Here is a 25,629-nt window from a genome sequence, read left to right as displayed (position 1 = left end):
TAGGAAATATAGATGGAAATGATCTGAAGGCTGTTAGCCATATGAGCTTGGAGCTTAGGAGACAGGGCTAGGCTGGAGTTGTAGATTTGGGAGTGATCACAGGTGACTGAATTCTATGGAAATAACAAGAAGCAAAGATTCCCCACAACCTTTAAGTTCAATGCTTTTAATTCATTACCTGAAGCATTACTACATCCTTGTCAAACATCTCACGTCTGCATTTCACATTATGGTAGTAATAAATCTAAAAAAATAAGTAATTATATTGAGTAAATAGTTATTGGTTCAGGCTCTCTCCTAAACCTTCCCTAAAAGCACAAGTTTGTACAAGAATGTGTGCATGTGTGTGATGTGGTTTCTCTAACAATTAACATTATCTTAGTATAGATTAATTAATTACAGATTTTCACATTACAGTGGTCATGATATGGTTCACATTTTGCAGCTAACTTGCTGGGTTTCCGAATAAAGTAAAAGGTTGTGGTCTCAGGAAGGTCAGGAGCTACCAAACACAGGAGAAAAAAAAAAATCTGTTTACGGCTATACCATCCCAAATGCGCCAGATCTTGTCTGATCTTGGGAAAAAAAAAAAAAAATTTCATTCCAAGCCTATGTGAGGTCTATAAAAAGTAAAACCTCAATTTTACAGCTATATTAAAGGGCCTTTTATCTTTTAATTCAATTTAATTTAAATAGATAAAATCTGGATTTTTATTTTTTAATATCCAACTTTGTTCCAAAAAATTATTTCAAGTAAAAATCATGACCACTGTTGTTCATTTCTACTTTTTTCCATTATTTCTTGACAAACTATGAATAAAAGTTTAAAGAAACTTTTTGTTTTATCATTAATCTTTTCAAACAATTTTAATGTAGATAACTCAGCTTTCACTGACTAAGTCCACTGAAAATTACAACCTTCACAGAAGCCAAGAATGGAATGAAAACTCTTCATAGAATTAGAAAACACTTACCTGGTTTACTAGAGAGAACCCATTTCTTCTCCACATTCCGGCATGTACTTGGGCACATAGAACGAGACATCTAAGAGGGTGTTCTATCAACATGGGTGGGCTAAGTTCACTCTATATACACAAAAAATAAAAAAACAGAAAACAAAAAAAACCACACACATAAAATCAGTTTAAAAAGAAGTTTGGTCGGTAGAGATAAATGCTTTTATAAAACACAATATAAATTATTATTATATATTTTTTTGAGACAGTCTCACTCTGTCACCCAGGCTTTAGTGCAGTGGCGTGATCTCGGCCTCCCGGGTTCAAGCAATTCTCCTGCCTCAGCCTCCCGAGTAGCTGGGATTACAGGCATGAGCCAACATGCCTGGCCAATTTTTGTATTTTTAGTAGAGATGGGGACTCGCCATGTTGGCTAGGTTGGTCTTGAACTCCTGACCTCAGGTGATCCACCCGCCTCAGCCTCCCAAAGTGCTGCGATTACAGGTGTGGGCCACTGCACCCGGCCTTATTTATTTTAATTATTTTAAGATATGTTTGTGTGATGGTTAGTTTTATATATCAACTTAGCAATGCTATGATATCCCATTTATGGTCAACACCAATCTAATGTTGCTATGAAGGTATTTTTTACACAAGATTAACATTTAAATCATAGACTGGCTGGGCATGGTGGCTCACGCCTGTAATCCCAGCACTGTGGGAGGCTGAGGCAGGTGGATCACCTGCAATCAGGAGTTTGAGACCAGACTGGGCAACATGGTGAAACCCTATCTCTACTAAAAATACAAAAATTAGCCGGGAGTGGTGGCAGGCACCTGTATTCCAGCTTCTCAGGAGGCTGAGGTAGGAGAATTCCTTGAACCAAGGAGGCAGAGGTTGCAGTGAGCTGAGATTGCGCCACTGCATTCCAGTCTGGGTGACAGAGTGAGACTCTGTGTCAAAAAAAAAAAAACAAAAAAACCCAAAAAAAACATAGACTCTGAGTAAAGCAGATTACCCTCATGGAAGAAGGAATTCTGCCTTTATGACAGCCACTGTACTCAAGGCTGCAACATCAACTCTTCCCTGGGTCTTTCCAGTCTGCCAGTCTGCTAGGCTCCCCTGCAGATTTCAGACTTGCCAGATTTCAGCCCCCACAATTTCATGAGCCAGTTCCTTACAACAAATCTCTGTCTCTCTCTCTCTATATATGTATCTATACACACACACACACACACACACACACACACACACACACACGCACACACCTTACTGGTTCTGTTCCTCTGGAGAACCCAAACTAAAAATGTGTTTCAAAGTGATTTCAAATACAAGGAACATAATAAATAGGTATTCACTTTTAAATGTAAGCACCACTTACTAGAGGTAGGAGCTCTGGAAATTTATATGCCACTTCACTTTTGCTTAATAATACATGTAAACCTGCATGAAAGAACAAACAAAAAACAGTATTTCTATCGGTAAAAATCATTTAGGAAAAATACCCTAAATATTCACTCAACTTTATATTTAACTTCTTTTATCTTTAGGAATTTATCAAATTACCAATTAAGATAGAAAATGAACTATATTCATAAGAGGCTTTTTATTATTTTTTTGAGATGGAGTCACGCTCTGTCGCCCGGCTGGAGTGCAGTGGTGCAATCTTGGCTCACTGCAAGCTCCGCCTCCCGGGTTCACGCCATTCTCCTGCCTCAGCCTCCCGAGTAGCTGGGACCACAGGCGCCCGCCACCACGCCTGGCTAATAAAAGAGGCTTTTCAATGCTTCTCATGAATCTGTTATCAAAGGCACACTTAGAACTAGTCTTAGTTGTATGTACTAATACACACTGATGACATTTTAAAAGCTATCAAAACAATTTATATACACATTATGCCAACTTTAAGAGTTGTATTTCACTGGGCCATGGAATTTGTTCCCATTTAAAGTATAGCAGTGAGAGATCCTTCTGGCCACTGAATGGAGAAACTGGCCCTGGAATTCACGGTCCTCACTGATACTGACCTTTGAATTAAGTTCCCCAGAACTTTCGGTTTAGGATCAAAGCCTCCTTAGTTTCTAACCTGAAGGGATCTTGGCTGATTGCAACCTCCGCCTCCCAGGTTCAAGCGATTCTCCTGCCTCAGCCTGCTGAGCAGAGCAGCTGGAACTACAGGTGCACTCCACCACGCCCAGCTAATTTTTTTATTTTTAGTAGAGACGGGGTTTTGCCATGTTGGCCAGGCTGGTCTCGAACTCCTGACTTCAGGTGATCTGCCAGCCTCGGCCTCCCAAATTGCTGGGATTACAGGCATGAGCCACCATGCCCAACCTTCAGTTCATTCTGAGTGTGTTCTGTTTATGCTATTGCTTAAACAGAGGACACCCTTTAAAGTCTTATTGATATATAATGGCCACTTACTCAAGCCTGGTTTGAGGCTTTCTTCATCTAGGAAAACTTGCATTACTAATGCCATTCTAATAGCTTATTCTAAACATTTACTGCTCAAACTCCATTACCACTTGCTTCAAACTGTCCATGAACTGTTTTGTGTTGGTTTACTTAGATTTCCAATTAGATTATAAGCAGTTAGGCTAAGGTTTATCAAATACAATGAAATGAATACTCAAAAATATTCATACAACAGCTTTGAGGGAGGTAAAAACCTAGGCAGAAATTAGTACATTTTTGGAGTATTGTCTTTTTTCATTGTAGATAACTATCAGCATCAGCTTCCTCCCATAAAATTAGACTTTTTTTTTTTGAGACAGAGTCTCACTCAGATTTTTAAAGGCAGAAGAGATCAGTGGCTCAGTTGGAGACAGGACTCATTACTCAATTTCTTGCCTTATTTTGTTTTTTAAGTGCATGTGCAGGGCACGCCACGCTGTACCTGTGTGCTACTTCCCCACGCATGCCTCACTTTCTTGCCTTCTATCCAACACTTTTCCACAACACCATGCCATCAATTGCCTGTGTTGAGGATCGACAGTTTAGTTGCTCAAAACACTTATAAAAACACAACTGGGCCTGAACAAGTTATAGAAATAAGAGAGATTTCTTCTTACGATCATGATTTCATTCTAGGTAATGGTCTATTGTATCATTTTAATATTCATATGTCTAGGAATAACAACTTTATAAGCCTCAGAGTAGGTAATTATCTTAAATTACCATGACTTCAATAATATATCCATGGCAAGGGTCTATCAGTGGGATAATGTGATAGGTCTCAGAACAATGAAAAGAAAATGCCTTCAGAATGAAAGAGGAACCATTACTACTGACCCCATGTACATTAAAAGGACAATGAAGGAATATTAACAACTCTAGGCCCACAAATCTGATAACTTAGATGAAATGGATCAATTCCTTGAAAGACACAAACTACCAAAACTCACACAAGAGAAACAGATAACCTAAACAGGCCCGTATCTGTTACAGAAATTGAGTCAATTATTAATAATCTTCCAAAAACTAAAGCATCAGATGAGATGACTTCACTGGTGAATTCTGTCAAACATTTAAGGAAGAAACGAAACAAATTTTCTACAATCTCCTCCAGAAAAAAACAAAACAAAACAAAAAACACACCCTCACATCACATTAAGCTACTGAGCCACAAACTTCACATAAACGACATATTTTACAATGAGTAAAAATACCTTCAAAATTTCTTTCTGTTCTCTGAGTTAAAACGGAACTAAAGAAAACAACAGTGTGTGAGCAAGATAAGAATACCTAGAATCAAGAAATATGAAAGCTGTATCGAAATGAGTCTGCAGAGATGGAGAAGTGCATATTCAAAGTCTTTGGCCACGTAAGATGGCAGCTTCAGACATTCTACCAATTAATTACAAGTGGCTTATAAATCAACTACTTGAAATTAAAAGAATTATCACCCCATTATGGCCTTGTTCTTGGCCTGTTGTGTAAAAAGCTATCAAAATAAATATATGAAACAGCTCAGAGGGAGAGGAAAAAAACGAGAATAGAAAACCTAGGGTGGCTTCAAGTGATTAGTAATTGCTTAAGTGACAGATTAATTTGAATGGTAACAACACAGAATTTGAAGCTGGATTCGATGAAATGATAAAACATGTGGTATCTGTAGTTAAGTCTAAAGAAGCACTATGGTATAACGGCTATAAACATGGCCTCTGGTGCCAAACTTCCTCATAATGCCAATGATTCTTTCTTGTTGTGTGACTTACTAAGCAAGTCACTCTCTATGCCTCTGTCTTCCCATCTGTGAAGCAAGCTTAATAATAATACCTACTTCACAGGACGATGTGATGATTGGATAAGTTAATGATGTAGAAATCGCAGAATAACGTCTGGCACAAAGTAAGTATTCACAGATATTAACCACAAACAACAATTTAAAAGATAATTTTAGGGTTTTATTTTAGGGGAAATGCTTTACCTGCAAGTAAGCGAGAAACTGGGAGGTGAATGCTAACTTTTTCTTGGGAAACACAGTATCTGATAGTTTCCACTGAATGTCCACAAATGCTTAATGTGATTGGCTGTTCACCATCAGTATAACCACCATGACACTGCATCAGTACAGCGAGACATTTCTTGTAAGCTTCAATTAACACTTTTTCCTAAAAAAGAGGGTTTTTCTGTAAGTTACTCAAAAGGTTGAGTTTCTACAACATTGAATAAGCACCTTAAATTCAATGAGTAAGTACCTCAAATAACAATATGGGCAAAACCAAACTCAATCCTCCCTCCCAAATTTGGTCCCTCTTCCAGTGTCCCTTATCTCAGTGAATGATACATTTACCCATATAGTGTAGAAATCTACAAGTTATTCCAATACCCTCCTTTCTCCCATTCCCCATTGTCCAATCTATTACCAAGCTGGCAACTTCATCTTCTAAGTTTCTCTCATTATTGCTACTTTTCTCTATCTCTAGTAACTCCAAGGCATTGCCAAGCATCTCTCTATTAAATTCCTGCTTTGACTCTTGCCCCCTTCATCCATTCTCCATACAGAGCAATTTTAAAAAATATGTAAATTGAATCATGTCATTGTATGGAGAATGGATAAAGGGGCAAGAGTTGAAGCAGGGAATTTAATAGAGAGATGGTAATCTCTAAAGGCATCCCACTTCAATTCAAATAAAATGCAGGCTGAGTGTGGTGGCTCACGTCGGTAACTCCAAGACTTTGGGAGGCCGAGGCAAGCAGATCGCGTGAGCCCAGGAATTCAAGCCAGCCTGGGCAACATGGCAAAACTCTGTCTCTACAAAAAATAGAAAAATTAGCCAGGTGTGGTGGTGTGTGCCTGTTGTCGCAGCTACTCAGGAGGCTGAGGTGGGAGGATCACCTAAGCCCAGGGAGGTCAAGGCTACAGTGAGCTGGGATTGCACCACTGCACTCTGGCCTGGATAACAGAGTGAGCTGTGTCTCAAAAAAAAAAAAAAAAAAAAAAAAGAATTACATTCAAAACTTCTTTCCATGGCCAAGGCCCTGAAAAATCACTCCTGTGCCCAAATCTCTGTTCTCTACTTCTGTGCTCCAACCACAAACCTTTCTATAGCTCCTAGGACTACTCTAGTCCCTGTCATCACAGACTATAATGCAGCTGTCTTCTCAGTCAGGAATATCATTTACTCTTTGTTCCGTTAACTTTTACAGATTGTACAGACCTTACAGAAACCTCCCTAACCTCATAATGTATACAGGCTCTCATCTAGACTTCGTCGCCAAAGGAAGGCCAAAATAATTTTAAGACACAGGACAAATGTACCAATAATAAAACTTTATTTTTGAATAAATTTATAAACTACCATTTTTATATTCTCAAAGTCTAGAAGGGATTATGGAAAAAAAACAAAGATAGTTATATTAGGGAAGAGACAATTTGGATTGTTTCTTTCTCTATTTTTCAAGTTTTTCCTAATGCTATAGAATTTTAAAATTTTACTAAGTTTATAGGTGGAGAAGGAAAATATGCTGTTTAATGAACTAAGTATCACCACTGTTTTCTCCAGATCTCCTTGAAATTTACTTAGGATTCTGCGCGCGCCTTCCTTCCTTCCCTCCTTCCCTCCCTCCCTCCCTCCCTCCCTCCCTCTCTCTCTCTCTCTCTCTCTTTCTCTCTTTCTTTCTTTCTTTCCCTCTCTGGCCCAGGCTACAATCTACTCGGCTTGCTGCTGCCCGCGCCGCGGACTGCCTGGGACTGCCGGCGCGCCTCACCCCTGCCTGCCTTTTCTCCTTTGGATGCAGGCACGCGTTCGCCATCTTGGCCACGCTGGTCGCCAGCTCCTGACGCCGAGTGCTCTGCCCGCCTCAGCCTCCCGAGGTACTGGGACTACAGACGGAGTCTCGCTCACCCAGTGCTCGGTGTTGCCCGGGCTGCAGTGCGGTGGCGTGGTCTGGCCTCGCGACAGCCTCTACCCCCCGGCCGCCTGCCTTGGCCTGCCAGGGTGCTGGGATTGCAGCCCCTGCCCGGCCGCCGCCCCATCTGGAAGGTGGGGAGCGCCTCTGCCCGGCCGCCCCATCTGGGAGGTGAGGAGCACCTCTGCCCGGCCGCCCCGTCTGGGAAGTGAGGAGCGCCTCTGCCCGGCCGCCCCATCTGGGAAGTGAGGAGCGCCTCTGCCCGGCCACCCATCGTCTGGGAAGTGAGGAGCGCCTCTGCCCGGCCTCCCATCGCCTGGGAGGTGAGGAGCGCCTCTGCCCGGCCGCCCCGTCTGGGAGGAAGTGAGGAGCACCTCTGCCCGGCCGCCCCATCCGGGAAGAAGTGAGGAGCGCCTCTGCCCGGCCGCCCCGTCTGGGAGAAGTGAGGAGCGCCTCTGCCCGGCCGCCCCGTCTGGGAAGTGAGGAGCGCCTCTGCCCAGCCACCCATCGTCTGGGAAGTGAGGAGCGCCTCTGCCCGGCCACCCACCGTTTGGGAAGTGAGGAGCGCCTCTGCCCGGCCGCCCTGTCTGGGAAGTGAGCAGCGCCTCTGCCCGGCCGCCCCGTCCGGGAAGAAGTGAGGAGCGCCTCTGCCCGGGCGCCCCGTCCGGGAAGAAGTGAGGAGCGCCTCTGCCCGGCCGCCCCGTCCGGGAAGAAGTGAGGAGCGCCTCTGCCCGGCCGCCCCGTCCGGGAATAAGTGAGGAGCGCCTCTGCCCGGCCGCCCCGTCCGGGAAGAAGTGAGGAGCGCCTCTGCCCGGCCGCCCCGTCCGGGAAGAAGTGAGGAGCGCCTCTGCCCGGCCGCCCCGTCTGGGAAGTGAGGAGCGCCTCTGCCCGGCCGCCCCGTCCGGGAAGAAATGAGGAGCGCCTCTGCCCGGGCGCCCCGTCCGGGAAGAAGTGAGGAGCGCCTCTGCCCGGCCGCCCCGTCTGGGAAGAAGTGAGGAGCGCCTCTGCCCGGCCGCCCCGTCCGGGAAGAAATGAGGAGCGCCTCTGCCCGGGCGCCCCGTCCGGGAAGAAGTGAGGAGCGCCTCTGCCCGGCCGCCCCGTCCGGGAAGAAGTGAGGAGCGCCTCTGCCCGGCCGCCCCGTCTGGGAAGTGAGGAGCGCCTCTGCCTGGCCGCCCTGTCCGGGAAGAAATGAGGAGCGCCTCTGCCCGGGCGCCCCGTCCGGGAAGAAGTGAGGAGTGCCTCTGCCCGGCCGCCGCATCCGGGAAGAAGTGAGGAGCGCCTCTGCCCGGCCACCCATCGTCTGGGAAGTGAGGAGCGCCTCTGCCCGGCCACCCACCGTCTGGGAAGTGAGGAGCGCCTCTGCCCGGCCACCCACCGTCTGGGAAGTGAGGAGCGCCTCTGCCCGGCCACCCACCGTCTGGGAAGGGAGGAGCGCCTCTGCCCGGCCGCCCCGTCTGGGAAGTGAGGAGCGCCTCTGCCCGGCCACCCATCGTCTGGGAAGTGAGGAGCGCCTCTGCCCGGCCACCCATCGTCTGGGAAGTGAGGAGCGCCTCTGCCCGGCCACCCACCGTCTGGGAAGTGAGGAGCGCCTCTGCCCGGCCGCCCCGTCTGGGAAGTGAGGAGCGCCTCTGCCCGGCCACCCACCGTCTGGGAAGTGAGGAGCGCCTCTGCCCGGCCACCCACCGTCTGGGAAGGGAGGAGCGCCTCTGCCCGGCCGCTCCGTCTGGGAAGTGAGGAGCGCCTCTGCCCGGCCACCCATCGTCTGGGAAGTGAGGAGCGCCTCTGCCCGGCCACCCATCGTCTGGGAAGTGAGGAGCGCCTCTGCCCGGCCACCCTATCTGGGAAGTGAGGAGCGCCTCTGCCCGGCCGCCCTGTCTGGGAAGTGAGGAGCGCCTCTGCCCGGCCACCCATCGTCTGGGAAGTGAGGAGCGCCTCTGCCCGGCCACCCACCGTCTGGGAAGGGAGGAGCGCCTCTGCCCGGCCGCCCCATCTGGGAAGTGAGGAGCGCCTCTGCCCGGCCACCCATCGTCTGGGAAGTGAGGAGCGCCTCTGCCCGGCCACCCACCGCCTGGGAAGTGAGGAGCGCCTCTGCCCGGCCGCCCCGTCTGGGAAGTGAGGAGCGCCTCTGCCCGGCCACCCACCGTCTGGGAAGTGAGGAGCGCCTCTGCCCGGCCACCCACCGTCTGGGAAGTGAGGAGCGCCTCTGCCCGGCCACCCACCGTCTGGGAAGGGAGGAGCGCCTCTGCCCGGCCACTCCGTCTGGGAAGTGAGGAGCGCCTCTGCCCGGCCACCCATCGTCTGGGAAGTGAGGAGCGCCTCTGCCCGGCCACCCATCGTCTGGGAAGTGAGGAGCGCCTCTGCCCGGCCACCCTATCTGGGAAGTGAGGAGCGCCTCTGCCCGGCCGCCCTGTCTGGGAAGTGAGGAGCGCCTCTGCCCGGCCACCCATCGTCTGGGAAGTGAGAAGCGCCTCTGCCCGGCCTCCCATCGTCTGGGAGGTGAGGAGCGCCTCTGCCCGGCCGCCCCGTCCGGGAAGAAATGAGGAGCACCTCTGCCCGGGCGCCCCATCCGGGAAGAAGTGAGGAGCGCCTCTGCCCGGCCGCCCCATCCGGGAAGAAGTGAGGAGCGCCTCTGCCCGGCCACCCATCGTCTGGGAAGTGAGGAGCGCCTCTGCCCGGCCACCCACCGTCTGGGAAGTGAGGAGCGCCTCTGCCCGGCCGCCCCGTCTGGGAAGAAGTGAGGAGCGCCTCTGCCCGGCTGCCCCGTCCGGGAAGAAGTGAGGAGCGCCTCTGCCCGGCTGCCCCGTCCGGGAAGAAGTGAGGAGCGCCTCTGCCCGGCCACCCGTCGTCTGGAAAGTGAGGAGCCCCTCTGCCCGGCTGCCCCATCTGGGAAGTGAGGAGTGCCTCTGCCCGGCCACCCATCATCTGGGAGGTGAGGAGCGCCTCTGCCTGGCCGCCCATCGTCTGGGAAGTGAGGAGCGCCTCTGCCCGGCCACCCATCGTCTGGGAAGTGGGGAGCGCCTCTGCCCGACCACCCATCGTCTGGGAAGTGAGGAGCGCCTCTGCCCGGCCACCTATCGTCTGGGAAGAAGTGAGGAGCGTCTCTGCCTGGCCGCCCCATCTGGGAAGTGAGGAGCCCCTCTGCCCGGCCGCCCCGTGTCTGGGTAGAAGTGAGGAGCTCCTCTGCCTGGCCGCTCCGTCTGGGAGGTCTACCACGGAGGCCAGAAGCAATGTGGGGGCTGGGCGTGGTGGCTCACGCCTGTGGTCCCGGCACTCTGGGGGGCGAGGCGGGTTGATCACTTTGGGCTAGGAGTTCGAGACCAGTCTGGCCAACTTGGCGAAACATGAAGAATACAACAGACAAACCAACCAACCAACTCAATGACAACAAAACAGGTCTACCCTGGAGTCATACTCTAATTTTTTCTATTTTCCTCCCTTTCTGATCCTTTATCCCACTTTCTTTTTCTTCCTCTTCCTTCTCCCTCTTCTTTGTCAAATAGAGGATTGAGTTATTATCACTGATCCATATAAAGTCCCTCTCTCATTTATTTTAACTCCCACCCCCATTTCTATTCCCCGACTTCCCATGTGCAACCTTCCTAATATGTTTGATACGCATCTTTTTGTTTGTATGTATTTTTAGAAAATGTTTATTGTTTTTGTATGCAAAAAAAATTAATTAAAAAAAAGAAAAAGAAGAAAAAAAAAAAAAAAAAAAAAAAAAAAAAAAGGATTCTGCTTATTCCTCCCTCTTCCACTTTCCTCCTATTCCCCGCACCTAGAAGAAACTCACATCTGAAGCACACCAGTCCTGCATCATTGAAATGACATGTGTTAATTTCATTTGTAGCGTGAAGGCTGCTTCCCACTCTGGTTCCATTTCAATATGTTGTCCTACTTGACGTGTAATTGGATCCATTCCCTTAAAGGAAGTGAAAAAATTATATATGAATGAAAATTATAGTTGTTCTTTTATATGGAAACCTAAGAAGTAATGTAGAAGAAATATATATTGATTATAAAAACATAGAAGGTATAAGTTTTAACACGAAACTTCAAGTACTATGAGAATAGCTTTTAAAATTATGTGTTTATATAACATTCTCTAAAATATAAATTTAGAAATCCCAATAAACGCATTATTTCAGAGGTATCATCCAAGATCTGTTTTAGGCAATAAAATACTTCAGTATTTCACTGCAATAATCCTTCCTTTTTAGCTGTATTGTCTATAGAAAAAATTGTTAAAAGAAATGTGACAAGCTTTTAAAATGTTATTGAATTTATAACTGTATTTTATAATAAAGTTTTAATACTATGTCCTAATATGCAATTAAGTTTTCACAGAGCCTGAAAGAAGGCAAAACAATAAATAGCTTTTAATTAAAATTACTGTTCAGAAACTAGCCTAACTATTCTAGTATGTCAGAACTTATTAAACAATAGAGAATACAGAATACTTCAAGTATCAAAAATGACCAAAGTAGCTATTGTTTTTACAGATACATGAAAAACATAGTAGTATTATAATAAATTAAACACCCATGAACTACCACCCAACCTAGGAACTAGAATGGTAAGTCAGGCCAGACATGGTGGCCCACGCCTGTAATCCCAGCACTTTGGGGGGCCGAGGCGGGTGGATCACTTGAGGTCAGGAATTAAAGACCAGCCTGGCCAACATGGCGAAACCCTATCTCTACTGACAATACAAAAATTAGCTGGGTATGGTGGCGTGCACCTGTAATCCCAGCTACTCGGGAGGCTGAGGCAGAAGAATTGCTTGAACCTGGGAGGCAGAGTTGCAGTGAGCCAAGATTGTGCCACTGCACTCCTGCCTGGGCGATAGAGCAAACCTCCACCTCCAAAATAAATAAATAAATAAAAATAAATTCAAACAAATAAAAATAAAAATGGTAAGTCAACTTTGGTCATTCCTTTTCTTAAGAAAGCCAGGTGGCTACTAAAGGAATCATAATAGTACTTGCTCAGATTTTTAGAGACGTCACCTATCTTCTTACAGTTATAACTGGTTAAATATACCTGTTCGTTTCTACTTCTAGATTCTGTTTTGTATATAGGGATGTTTCCTAAAAAGAGAATTAAACAGGGGAAAAAGGTCTACACTGTATTATATAAATATCACATGAAGGAGAGAAAAAGAAACATGGAAACATTAAAAAGCAAAATCAAAAACGACTACAGTTTCTCAAATAACTTGACTATACTTATAAGAAAGCATATTAAAAAAATAAACTTGTAACCTCTAAAGAAAGAACATTAGTGGAAACCAAAGAAATACAACAGTGGCTGGCGCAGTGGCTCATGCCTGTAATCCCAGCACATTGGGAGGCCGAGGTGGGCGGATCACTTGAGGTCAGGAGTTTGAGATCAGCCTGGACAACTTGGTGAAACCTCGTCTTTACTAAAAGTACAAAAAATAGCTGGGCATGGTGGCAAGTGCCTGTAATCCCAGCTACTCAGAAAGCTGAGGTCAGAGAATCACTTGAACCCAGGAGGCGGAGGTTGCAGTGAGCCAAGATTGTGCCATTGTACTCCAGCCTGGGCAACAGAGTGAAAAACTATGTCACAAAACAAAACAAAACAAACAAACAAAAAAACAACCCCCAAAACTGGCCAGGTGCGGTGGCTCACGCTTGTAATCCCAGCACTTTGGGAGGTTGAGGTGGGTGGATTACTTGAGGTCAAGAGTTTGAGACCAGCCTGGACAACTTGGTGAAACCCCCTCTCTATTAAAAATACAAAAATAAGCCGGGCGCGGTGGCTCACGCCTGTAATCCCAGCACTTTGGGAGGCTGAGGCGGGTGGATCACGAGGTCAGGAGATCGAGACCACGGTGAAACCCCGTCTCTACTAAAAATACAAAAAAATTAGCCGGGCGTGGTGGCGGGCGCCTGTAGTCCCAGCTACTCAGAGAGGCTGAGGCAGGAGAATGGCGTGAACCCGGGAGGCGGAGCTTGCAGTGAGCCGAGATTGCGCCACTGCACTCCAGCCTGGGTGACAGAGCAAGACTCTGTCTCAAAAAAAAAAAAAAATAATAAAAAAAATAAAAATACAAAAATATAGCTGGTGTGGTGGTGTATACCTGTAATCCCAGCTATTTGAGAGGCTGAGGCAGGATATTCACTTGAACTCTGGAGGTGGAGATTGCAGTGAGCTGAGATTGCGCCACTGCACTCCAGCCTGGGCGACAGAGTGAGACTCCATCTCATAAACAAAACAAAACAAAAAAACCAACACAGAACCCAAGAGCAGTAGATGCCGGAATCTTTGCTGGGATCTCCTTTGCTCCATACCTTTCTAAGAATCTCCAATTAAAGAGGAGCTTCCTGGTCAGAATTGCAGCCATCCAAATTGATCTTTTGGAAATGTGCACGAAATGAAAAGATGTGCAGACAGAAAGCTGTTCATTTCAACGAACAACAACAACAACAACAACAACATAGAAGCCGGGCCTGGGCCTGTGCCTGCGCCTCTAGTCCCAAGCAACTTAGGAGGCTGAGGCAGGAGAACTGCCAGAGCCCAGGAGTTCAAAGGTATAGTACACTAAGGTTGTGTCTATGACTAGCCACTACACTCCACCCTGGGCAACACAGTGAGACCCCCATCTCTTAAAAAGAAAAATTTAAAAAAAAAAAAAAAAAAGAGAAAAGAGAAAAAAAAAGGAAAAAGAAAGTGTAACAGTTTTTACATACCTGCATACATTTTAGTAATTCCAAAAAGGCATCAAACCCTTCTAGGAACTTTTGCCTCAGCTCATCTGACCATTCAGTTGGTTTGCTAATTAACACATACCTGAACAAGATAAAAGTGACAGTGGCAATTAACATAAACATTGACTTTCTATAAATTGCAACTGGTTTAATAATTAAACGAAAACTTACTTGAGATCTAAAATAAGGCTCTGTACTCTCCTAAATTTGAAGGCTTGTAAAGCAGTGTATCGTTCAAACTGAAATCTGCCCTGGGCATCTCGATGTCTCAAATGATCCATAAAAGTCTTAATGATAATGCTCATCAGGTTTTCTTCTGTGATGAGCATTCGAGCCTAAAAACAAAGTTTATCAGAGTGCATGGTAATCAAAAACTATGTACTAGGAAGACTAAAAGAAAAAAGTCACCAACATTGTTTAGCTCCTTCAGTTTAAACCTTTTTAAACACAACTATATATCATAAATGCATTACTGTGTATTTCTAAATAACAATTACTTACTCCAATTGCCACTTGTATGAAGCAACAATTATACCAGATGCCAGAAAGATGCCAGAATGTTAGAAGACAGTTCCAAGGCTCATTACTCAAAGATAATTCAGGGTGGGGGCTCTGAATCAGGCTGCAAATTTTCCTTAACTGAGACATTTAGACACCTATAATGGTATGGTATAGTTATTCTAGGATCCAGAGGTTTATGACATAGATTCTCTAGAACTCAGTATGAAACAATATTTTCTCTTAATTTCCTTAGTTGAGATTTATTTTTTCTTTGTGTGTGTGTGTGTGCATGTGTGTACATATATACATATTTTTGAATAAGCAAATACATGTAAATGATACTAAATGCAACAGGGAGTCTCCTAGCTCCTGAGGTCTTCTTTCTAAAGGCAAACTCTGTTTTTTTTGTTGTTGTTGTTGTTTTGTTTTTTTTTGAGGCGGAGTCTCACTCTGTCACTCAGGCTGGAGTGCAGTGGCTCAATCTCAGCTCACTGCAAGCTCCGCCTCCCAGGTTCACGCCATTCTCCTGCCTAAGCCTCTCCGAGTAGCTGGGACTACAGGCGCCCGCCACCACACCCGGCTAATTTTTTGTATTTTTAGTAGAGACGGGGTTTCACCGTGGTCTCGATCTCCTGACCTTATGATCCGCCCACCTCGGCCTCCCAAAGTGCTGGGATTACAAGAGTGAGCCACTGCGCCCGGCCAGCAAACCCTGTTAATCGTAGTTCCTTGCATATTCTTGTAGAGATGGTATATGTATGTGTATTTTACATATGTATAATTACAGAGCCTGTATTTATATATATATATAAAATTATAGAGTATATACTACACAATACACACACATATATAAAATGTATAAATAAAGTGTGTGTTAAGAGTATGTATAATTATATCTATCTTTTTCCTACAAAGGATAGCATATTATACTGTTTTGTACATTTTTTTACTTGATATGGGACAATGTCCCATATCAGTTCATACAAATGCTCGTCATTCTTTTTAACCAGGTCTACTTTTGTATCAGATTTTATTTAGCCAAGCTTTTACTGGTCAGACATTTGGGTTGTTTCCAGTTTTATGCTATTAAAAAAAATGTTGCAACAAATATCCACTGTGTATAGGTGTAGGAATATTTATAGAATAATTTCCTGAAAGTGGAAGTAATCGGTTAAAGAGTATGCACATAATAAATTTTAATGATATCACCAAATTGTTTCCACAAAGAGGCTTAACAATTTCTCTTTCTACCTACAATGTGGGCCATGCCCTCTCATGCCCTCCATAACACAATATAACTTCAAACATTTTGCTCTTTGCTCTTTTGATGGTGTTAATCTGCGCTAGTAGAGTCAGAAAGTCTAATGTTACTTTGAATACTTCATTTTGCACTCTGATACAAAAGATCATGGATCCTCCCCCTGACGTTTTCCAGCCTCAATAGCTAATCTCTCCTAGGATTCTAGAGTGTTACTGATGCTGGGTGACAACTTAAACAGGTCTCGCGTAAGTCAAGATCAGGTAATTAGCAACAGAAAAAGTTTCATCAAAAGGTAGAACAAGGCCAGGTGCAGTAGCTCACGTCTGTAACGCCAGCACTTTGGGAGGCTGAGGCAGGCGGATTATTTGAGCCCAGTTAGAGACCAGCCTGGGCAACACAGTGAAACCCTGTCTCTATAAAAAATAAAATAATTAGCTGGGTGTGGTGGCATGTACCTGTATTCCTAGCTACCTGGGAGGCTGAGGTGGGAAAATCACCTGAGCCTGGGAGGTCAAGGCTGCAGTGAGCCATGATCACGCCACTGCAGCCTGGGTGACAGAGTGAGACTCTGTTTTAAAAACAAAAAACAAAAAAACCCCAAATAAGTAGGAACAAAAATGCAGAAGACAAAAGTCTAAGAATATATTAAAATTGTATTCTAATATAGATGTTAAATTCTAAAGTCAGCAGATAAGTAGAAAATCTATAAATATAAAACTGAGTTTGAAAACTTCAGGACTTAAAGCAGGCAGTAAGAGGAAGTTTGGTGGAGAGACAACTTAATATTTTTTTTTTTTTTTTTTTTTTTTTTTTGAGACGGAGTCTCGCTCTGTCACCCAGGCTGGAGTGCAGTGGCGCGATCTCGGCTCACTGCAAGCTCCGCCTCCCGGGTTCACGACATTCTCCTGCCTCAGCCTCTCCGAGTAGCTGGGGCTACAGGCGCCCGCCACCACGCCCGGCTAATTTTTTGTATTTTTAGTAGAGACGGGGTTTCACCGTGGTCTCGATCTCCTGACCTCGTGATCCGCCCGCCTCGGCCTCCCAAAGTGCTGGGATTACAAGCGTGAGCCACCGCGCCCGGCCTGACAACTTAATATTGTTAGAATGTAAACCCCCACCAAAAAGGCACTTACTAGCATTTTTAGTTTCAGGTGAATGTTAACAGAGATGGTTCACATACTGCACAATTTTGGATTGGATTCTAATTGTCTTTAGTGGTGTCAAAAAAAAAAAAATAGGCTGGGTGCAGTGGCTTATGCCTGTTATCCCAGCAAGGGGGGCCGAGGCAGGTGGATCACCTAAGGTCAGGAGTTCGAGACCAGAGACCAGCTTGGCCAACATGGTGAAACCCCCTCTCTACTAAAAATTAAAAAATTAGCCGGGCGTGGTGGCAGGCACCTATAATCCCAGCTACTCGAGAAGCTGAGGATGGAGAACTGCTTGAACCCAGGAGGTGGAGGTTGCAGTGAGCCCAGATCATGCCACCGCACTCCAGCGTGGATGACAAGAGCGAAACTCTATCTCAAAACAAAAACAAAAAAAAACTCCACTACTACTTAATTATATTAATTACAGTTTTTATTCATTTTATATGATTCATATTCAATTTTGTTATTGCAAGGCTCATTACCTATTTAACAGCATATTCAAAATGGGCCAAATTCTCCCGTAAGACTCTGCAAAATACAACTGAATAATAATAATCATCTATGCCTATACTTTTAAACTAAACATGCCATAGCATACAGGGATAATGCTGACTGAACACATATTTAATAAATTAGAACAACTATCATACTCTAATCACTTGAATTATAAGCACTTTTTTTTTTTTTTTTTTTTTTTTTGAGTCAGAGCCTCACTCTGTCGCTCAGACTAGAGTGCAGTGGCATGATCTTGGCTCACTGCAACCTCCACCTCACAGGTTCAAGCAATTCTTCTGTCTCAGCCACCCAAGTTGCTAGGATTACCAGCATCTGCCACCATGCCCAGCTAATTTTTTGTATTTTTAGAAGAGACAGGGTTTCACCATGTTGGCCAGGCTGGTCTCAAACTCCTGACCTCAAGTGATCCTCCCACCTTTGCCTCCCAAAGTGCTGGGATTACAGGCATGAGCCACTGTGCCAAGCCAGTACTGGGTCTTGACCAAAGGTCTTGACCAAACTAAAAATGAAGACTGTGTTAATTGTAAGGTAATTGTGATTCGAAAGGTACCACTGCTATAAAACATTCCACTAATATCTAGGGCAAGTTATTTTTAACCCAGGATGTGCATAATAATTATTAATGGAGTTTTTGGTTTTTTGTTTGTTTGTTTGTTTTTAAAGAACTATAAAAGTACTTTTCTGCTTTCAGTCATGATGAGGTAGCTCGAGGCTGACCAACATTTCCACCAAGAACAACTAGAAAAGCTTAATAAAAGTAAAAAAAAGTTTGAAATCACTAGAGAGCTGCTGAGACAAGGACTCCAGGAGATAAAACCAGGGAGAAAGAGAACTGCACAAGGAGGTGAGCCAGCATTCTACAGCTGCTTTTCCCTCAGCATTTGTCTATTCTGGGAGTGAGGTAAGAGGGGATTAAAGATCCCAAGAAAAAAACAAAGCTACCTTTGCAAAAACTGTAACAGTGAGAAAATTATGACAATGAAAGAGATCTGACCTAACTGACGTCATCTTGCCTTTAATCTCCAAAACTGCCCGTATTCATTCCCGGGTGCAGGCCAAACTAACTTTGGGAGGAATGTGGTTTACAGTTTAACTTTAAAACAAAGGCTGGGTGTGGTGGCTCATGCCTGTAATGCTAGTACTTTGGGCGGCTGGGACTGGGAGGATCATTTGAGCCCAGGAGTTCAAGACCAGCCCAGGCAACATAGCAAGACATTGTCTCTACTAAAAATAAGAGATAAAAAAAACTTAGCCAGGTGTGGCAGCGCATACTTGGTAGTCCCAGCTACTCAGGAGGCTGAGGCAGGAGGCTGAGGCAGGAGGCTGGCTCGAACTTGGGCGGTCGAGGCTGCAGTGGGCCACAATTGCACCACTGCACTCTAGCCTGGGTGACAGAGTGAGAACCTGACTCAAAAAAACAAAAGAAACCAAAAAAACAAACAAAGATGGTAATAGCCTCTCCCTAAAACAAACAAACTCCCTCCTTGCTTGGGAACCAGACTGCATTTGTAAAACCAACAAATTAGCCACTAGATTAGAAATTATGGCTCAGAAGTCATGCAGCCACAGGCCAGAAGATCACTAACCTCCCCGACTTGCTCCTACAGATAACGTTACTATTGTAAAACCTAAGATTGGTGTTTGAGGTATTTTTCAGACCCTGCATTCTGAAGGACCTGCTGGAGACACCCAGACTGGTAAACTGGCTTATCTGGTCTTATGGCCCCCACCTAGGAAATGAATCAGCACAAGTGGACAGTTTCAACTCCCTGTGATTCTACCCCGGACCCAACCAATCAGCATCCTCTATTTCCTAGCACCCTGCCCTCCAAACCATCTTAAAAACAACAACAACAACAACAAAAAAACTAGGCTCTAAATTGTTGGGGTGGCTGATTTGAGTAATAATAAAGCTTTGGTCTCCCACTTAGCCAGCTCTCTGTGTACTAAACTCTTTCTCCATTGCAATTCCCTTGTCTTCATAAATCGGCTCTATCTGAGCAGTGAGCAAGGTAACCCACGGTGTGGTTACAAAATCTGTACAGAACTGCTATTATTAGGGAGAAACACTTGCTGAGACTATAGCCGTCCCAGGGTGTTGGAGAGGCCAGAATCCCTGTAAGAAAAAGAGCAGAGGGAACTGAGTTCAATGTTCTTCCTGTTTTTCCCTAAAGACATTTACAAAATTCTGAAGTTATATAAAGAAGCAAGATTAGTGTTCAAGTTCCTACAGAGTGAAAGACTCGAATTCTAGAGAAGAACTCCGGGCTCTCAATTGAGAACCCTTAGGGAGTTATGTGTCAGGGGTGGGGATGAAGCAGAAGTAAGACTGAGTCTTGTCAAAACAACCTGGAGACATTTAAATCCTTGACTGGACTAAAGTGATCCACCTCACTCTATCTGCTGAAGAGGACTCAAATATGCCACCCCAAAATATGCCACTTTGGCATAAGGACTATTTTGAGCGAAGGCAACTGAGGATAGCAGACACAAGAAAAGCTGTAAAAACAGAGCATACATTTCCCTTCTGTAAAGTGTCCTGTCACTTTCCAGGAAGGCAAGGGGCATCCTTTGTTACCCAAGTTCATTTGAACTTGCAAAACAAACCTTTCTAAACAACCCTCATTTGCCACATAAAAAGATTGTGAGATGCAGTTAAAATTATGCTTAGATGGAAACCTAAGCCTTAAATCATCAGAAAAGAAGAAAGACTGAAAGCAAATGATCTAATAATCTACAAAGAAATTACATTGGTGGTCACGAAAGAAAAGAAACTACACAAGAATGGCAAAATAAATCTAAAGAAAATACAAAAAGGGAAAGAATAAAACAAAGCAAATGTATAAAAGGGGAAAAATAAGGCCTGGCATGGTGGCTCACGCCTGTAATCCCAGCACTTTGGGAGGCCGAGGCAGGCAGATCACGAGGTCAGGAGATCGAGACCATCGTGGCTAACACAGTGAAACCCCGTCTCTACTAAAAATACAAAAAAATTAGCCGGGCGTGGTGGCGGGCACCTGCAGTCCCAGCTACTTGGGAGGCTGAGGCAGGAGAACAGCATGAACCCGGGAGGCGGAGCATGCAGTGAGTCGAGATTGCGCCACTGCACTCCAACTTGGGTGACAGAGTGAGACTCTGCCTCAAAAAAAAAGGGGAAAAATAAATCAATGCAACTAAAGGTTGGTTCTTTGAAAAAACTAATAAGCATATACATCTCTAGGCCGGGCATGGTGACTCATGCCTGTAATCCAGCACTTTGGGAGGCTGAGGTAGGCAGATCACATGAGGCCTGAACTTCGAGACCAGACTGGCCAAGATGGCAAAACTCCGTCTCTACTAAAAAAACAAAAATTAGCCCAGTGTGGTGGTGCATGCCTGTAGTCCCAGCTACTTGGGAGGCTGAGGCACCAGAATTGCTCGAACCTGGGAGGTAGAGATTGTAGTGAGCTGAAATCATGTCACTGCACTCCAGCTTGGGCAACAAAGCGAGACCCTGTCTCAAAAAAAAAAAGGTATACATCTCTAGAAAGACTGATAAGAAAAACATAAAAATTTAAATTTAAAAAAGGACTACAAAAAATACTACAAAACCTACATATCTGAAATGTATTAAATAGAAAATAAGATAAATATTAGGTGTCATTTAAATCAATATAATTGGAAATTTAAATGAAATTAGCAAGTTCCCAAGAAAAAGCATATGTTATTAGAAGGGAAACAAGAAACAAAAATCTGAATAGTCCTATTAAAAATTTTAACTGGCTATAAAATCATTTCCAGAAAGAAATCTTGAGGCCCAAATGGTTACACTAGAGAATTCTTCCAAATATGTAAGTGGGTAAAGTGCCTTTGCAAATTTATGGCTGTAAGAGAAATCTGATATAGTTGACTCCATCTTTCTAACCTCCAAGCTGTCCTTGGTCATTCTGGGGTGTAGGCCAAACTAACTTTGGGAGAAATTTAATTTGTAGATTAACCTTAAAGCAAGGAATATAATAGCCCTTTCCAAAAGGAAACTGCCTTTATAAACTAATGAAAGTCCACAAGGTTAAGATGATGAAAGGGGCCTGAATTATGCTAAGATGTAAGTTAAATGATAACCAGCAATCACAAGATTTGTAACTTCCACAATTACTCCTATAGATAACAACACTATTGTAGAACCTAAGAGTGGCCTTTTTGAGATGCCTTTTCAGAGTTTTGCATTACTTGTGATCCATGATTCAACCAGTCCTTTGACCCTCAGCCACAAGTGGACTCAGCACACACCCTAATGATGCCCTCCTCAACCAATCAGCATCACCTACTCCCTAGTTTTCTGCTCACCAAATTATACTTGAAAACCCCTAACCTCCAAGCCTTCAGGGGGAGATTTTGAGTAAAAACTCTGTCTCCCATGTGGTGTGGCCAGCCTCGTGTCAATTAAACTCTTTCTGTACTACAATGCTGTGGTCTCAGTGAATTGATTTTATCTGTACAGTGGGCAGGAAGAATCTGTTGGGCAATTACAAAAGCAATAAGGAATAAGTGGTTCACACTTGTAATCCCAACACTTTGGGAGGCCAAGGTGGAAGGATCACTTGAGGTCAGGAGTTCAAGACTAGCCTGGGCAACAAAGCAACACCCCCCCCCCCACCAACTCAACAAACACTAAAAAAAAAAAAAAAATTAGCCAGGTGTGGTAGTGCATGTCTGTAGTCCCAGCTACCTGGGAGGCTGAGGTGGATCACTTGCACCACAGGAGGTCGAGGCTGCAGTGAGCTGAGATCGCACCACTGCAGTCCGGCCTGGGTGCTAGAGCGAGACTTGGTCTCAAAAAACGAACAAAACAAAACAAACAAACAAAAAAACAAGAGCAATACCTATCTTACATAAAATTTTCCAGAAAACAGAATATACTTGCCAATTTAATTTATGAGTCCTCTTTAATCTTAATACCAAAACCCCAAAAGGCTATAACAAGGAAAGAAAATTATCACTTAATCTCTCTCACAAATAAGGGTGCACAAACCGAATCAAGCAATATAGAAAAAGGATAATATACCACAACCAAGTTTGGTTTATTTCCTTAACGCAAAAGTAATAAGACATTTGAAAAAAATTTACATAACCTTATTAACAGAAAAAGGGAGAAAAAAACCGCTTGATCATACCATCCAATGCCTCTCCTGAATTCATGAAAATTAAACACGTATTCATGATTTAACACAAACAAAAACTGGCCGAGTGCAGTGGCTCACGCCTATAATCCCAGCACTTGGGGAGGCTGAGGAGGGTGGATCACGAGGTCAGGAGTTCAAGACCAGCCTGACCAACATGGTGAAACCCCATCTCTACTAAAAATATAAAAGTTAGCTGGGCGTGGTGGTGCGCACCTGTAATCCCAGCTACTCAGGTGGCTGAGGCAGGAGAATCGCTTGAACCCGGAAGGCAGAGGTTGTAGTGAGCTGAGATCATGCCGCTGCACTCCAGCCTGCACGACAGAGTGAGGCTCCATCCCCAAAAAAACCAAAAACCAAACAAACAAAAACCAAGCTGGGCTCAGTGGCACATGCCTGTAGTCCCGGGTACTTGGGAGACTGAAGTGGGAGGATTGCTTGAGCCCAGGAATTTGAGGGCAGGCTGGGCAACATCACAAGGCTCCCTCTCTTACCCTCTCTTAAACAACACTACCACCTTAGAGCAAACTAGGAATAGAGAAAATTTCTCTAATCTGATAAGAGTATCTATAAACAATCGAACAAAAACCAAGCAAACAAAACTCCAAAGCAAAACATCATACTTTATGGTAAAATATTAAAAGTTTTCCCCCTGAGATCAGATATGAGACAAAGATTTCTGCTTTTATCTACCACTTGTATTTAACACTGTAGTTGAGGTCCCAGCCAGTATAATAAAGAAAATGAAATAAAATATATAAATATTCGAAATAAGAACTAAAACTGCTGTTATTCATGGATGACAAGTGATATGATTATGTACACAGAAAAATCCAAAAGAATCTGCAAACTGGCTGAGCACAGTGGCTCATGCCTGTAATCCCAGTACTTTTGGAGGCTGAGGCAGGATGATAGCTTGAGCCCAGGAGTTTGAGACCGGCCTGAGCAACATAGACCTCATCTTAAAAAAAAAAAAAAATCTATAAACCATTAGAATAAATGAATGTGGAAAAAGTGGCTGGATACATGGCTGATATACACAAATGAATGTATTTCTATAAGCAAATACAAAGTAAAGTTAAAAAAAATTTCCTATAGAATCAAAAGCCAAAAATAGGCCAGGTGCGGTGGCTCACGCCTGTAATCCCAGCACTTTGGGAGGCCGAGGTGGGCAGATAACCTGAGGTCAGGAGTTTGAGACCAGCCTGGCCAACATGGTGAAACACCATCTCTATGAAAAATACAAAAAAAACTAGCCAGGTGTGGTGGCACGCACCTGTAATCACAGCTACTTGGGAGGCTGAGGCAGAAGAATCACTTGAACCTGGGAGGTGGAGGCTGCAGTGAACTGAGATTGCACCACTGCACTCCAGGCATGGGGAACAGAGTGAGGCTCTATCGCAAAAAAACAAAACAAAAAAAAAAAAACAAACCACCAAAAAACCCCAAAACAATGTCTCCCCTCCCCCAAAAACCAAACCAAACCAAACTCCTAGAAATAAATCTAACAAAAGAAGAATGGGGGCCAGGCGCAGTGGCTCACGCCTGTAATCCCAACACTTTGAGATGCTGAGACGGGTGGATCACCTGAGGTCAGGAGTTCGACACCAGCCAGACCAATATGGCGAAACCCTGTCTCTACTAAAAATACAAAACTTAGCCAGGCGTTGTGGCAGCAAGTGTCTGTAATCCTAGCTACTCGGGAGGCTAAGACAGGAGAATTGTTTGAACCTGGGAGGCAGAGGTTGAAGTGAGCCAAGATTGTGCCACTGTGCCCTAGCCTGGGTGACAGAGCAAGACTCCATCTCAAAAAGAAAAAAAAGAAGAGTGGGAAGCCCTCTATAACGAAAACTATAAAGTATTGAAAGAAATTTTTTAAACAAACTAAATGAATGAAGGAATACATCAAGTTCACGGGGCAGAAGACTCAATATTGTAAAGATACCAATTCTTCCTAAACTGAAGGAGAGATTAATTTCAATTTCAATCAAAATATATGAAGGCTTCTTCGTGTGTATGGAAGCTGATATGCTGAATCTAAATTCATACAGAAATACAAAGGATTAAGAATGGCCAAGACTGGCCTGGTGTGGTGGCTCACGCCTGTAATCTCAGCACTTTGGGAGGCTGAGGGGGATGGATCAACTGAGGTCAGGAGTTTGAGACCAGCCTGACCAACACGGCAAAACCCCGTCTCTACTAAAAATACAAAATTAGCCAGGTGTGGTGGCGCATGCCTATAATCCCAGCTACTCGGGAGGCTGAGGCAGGAGAACTGCTTGAACCTGGGAGGCGGAGGTTGCAGTGAGCCGAGATCGCACCATTGCACTCCAGCCTGGGCAACAACAATGAAAATCCATCTCAAAAACAAACAAACAAAAGAATGGCCAAGGCACTCTGAGGAATAAAGCTGGAAGATTTAACTATCAGATACTGAGACTCACAAAACTACTATAATTAAGGCAGTGTAGCAGGGGCACAAAGATAATCAAGACAGACACACATATATAAAGGTCTTGATTTATGACAAAGGTGCTCCTGAAATGCCAACAGATGAAAAAATATCTTCAATAAACACTTCTGGGTTAACTGAATAACTATGTAGGGGGAAAAATCAAGACCTTACTTCTTAGATACACAAAAATGAATTATAGATGGATTGGGAATTTAAATGGAAAAGGCAAGCTTTTAGAAAACGTGGGAGAATATCTTTGTGACCTTGGGATACACAAAGATTATTTAAACAATATACAAAAAGTATGGCCGGGTGCGGTGTATCACCTGAGGTCAGGAGTTTGAGACCAGTCTGGCCAACATAGTGAAACCCTGTCTCTACTAAAAATACAAAAAAAAAAAAAAAATTAGCCGGGTATGGTCACGCACACCTACAGTCCCAGCTACTCAGGAGGCCGAGGCAGGGGAATCGCTTGAACCCGGGAGGCAGAGGTTGCAGTGAGTGGAGATCATGCCACTGCACTACAGCCTGGGTGACAGAGCGAG

The 25,629-nt window shown here is 44.5% G+C and overlaps 1 protein-coding gene across 5 annotated transcripts in view; it reads right to left on the bottom strand.

Moving 5' to 3' along the window:
- The window catches only part of UBR2 (ubiquitin protein ligase E3 component n-recognin 2), a 135,032-nt gene that overhangs the window by 50,335 nt on the left and 59,068 nt on the right, over positions 1–25,629 (bottom strand). For all 5 annotated transcript variants that reach the window (XM_055264103.2, XM_055264105.2, XM_063633038.1 and 2 more), the window contains 7 exons: positions 14,216–14,379; positions 14,027–14,126; positions 11,104–11,232; positions 5,386–5,569; positions 2,338–2,399; positions 975–1,085; positions 179–244 (listed from right to left, as the gene is read on the bottom strand). In XM_055264103.2, the coding sequence (XP_055120078.2) occupies positions 179–244; positions 975–1,085; positions 2,338–2,399; positions 5,386–5,569; positions 11,104–11,232; positions 14,027–14,126; positions 14,216–14,379 (816 nt within the window). The remainder of the gene's footprint in view (positions 1–178; positions 245–974; positions 1,086–2,337; positions 2,400–5,385; positions 5,570–11,103; positions 11,233–14,026; positions 14,127–14,215; positions 14,380–25,629) is intronic.

Source organism: Symphalangus syndactylus, chromosome 23 (genome assembly GCF_028878055.3).
Source record: "Symphalangus syndactylus isolate Jambi chromosome 23, NHGRI_mSymSyn1-v2.1_pri, whole genome shotgun sequence".
NCBI classification, from domain to species: Eukaryota; Metazoa; Chordata; class Mammalia; order Primates; family Hylobatidae; genus Symphalangus; species Symphalangus syndactylus.
The sequence above is the reverse complement of the archived record's forward strand: the minus strand, read 5'-3'. Positions and strand labels throughout refer to the sequence as shown.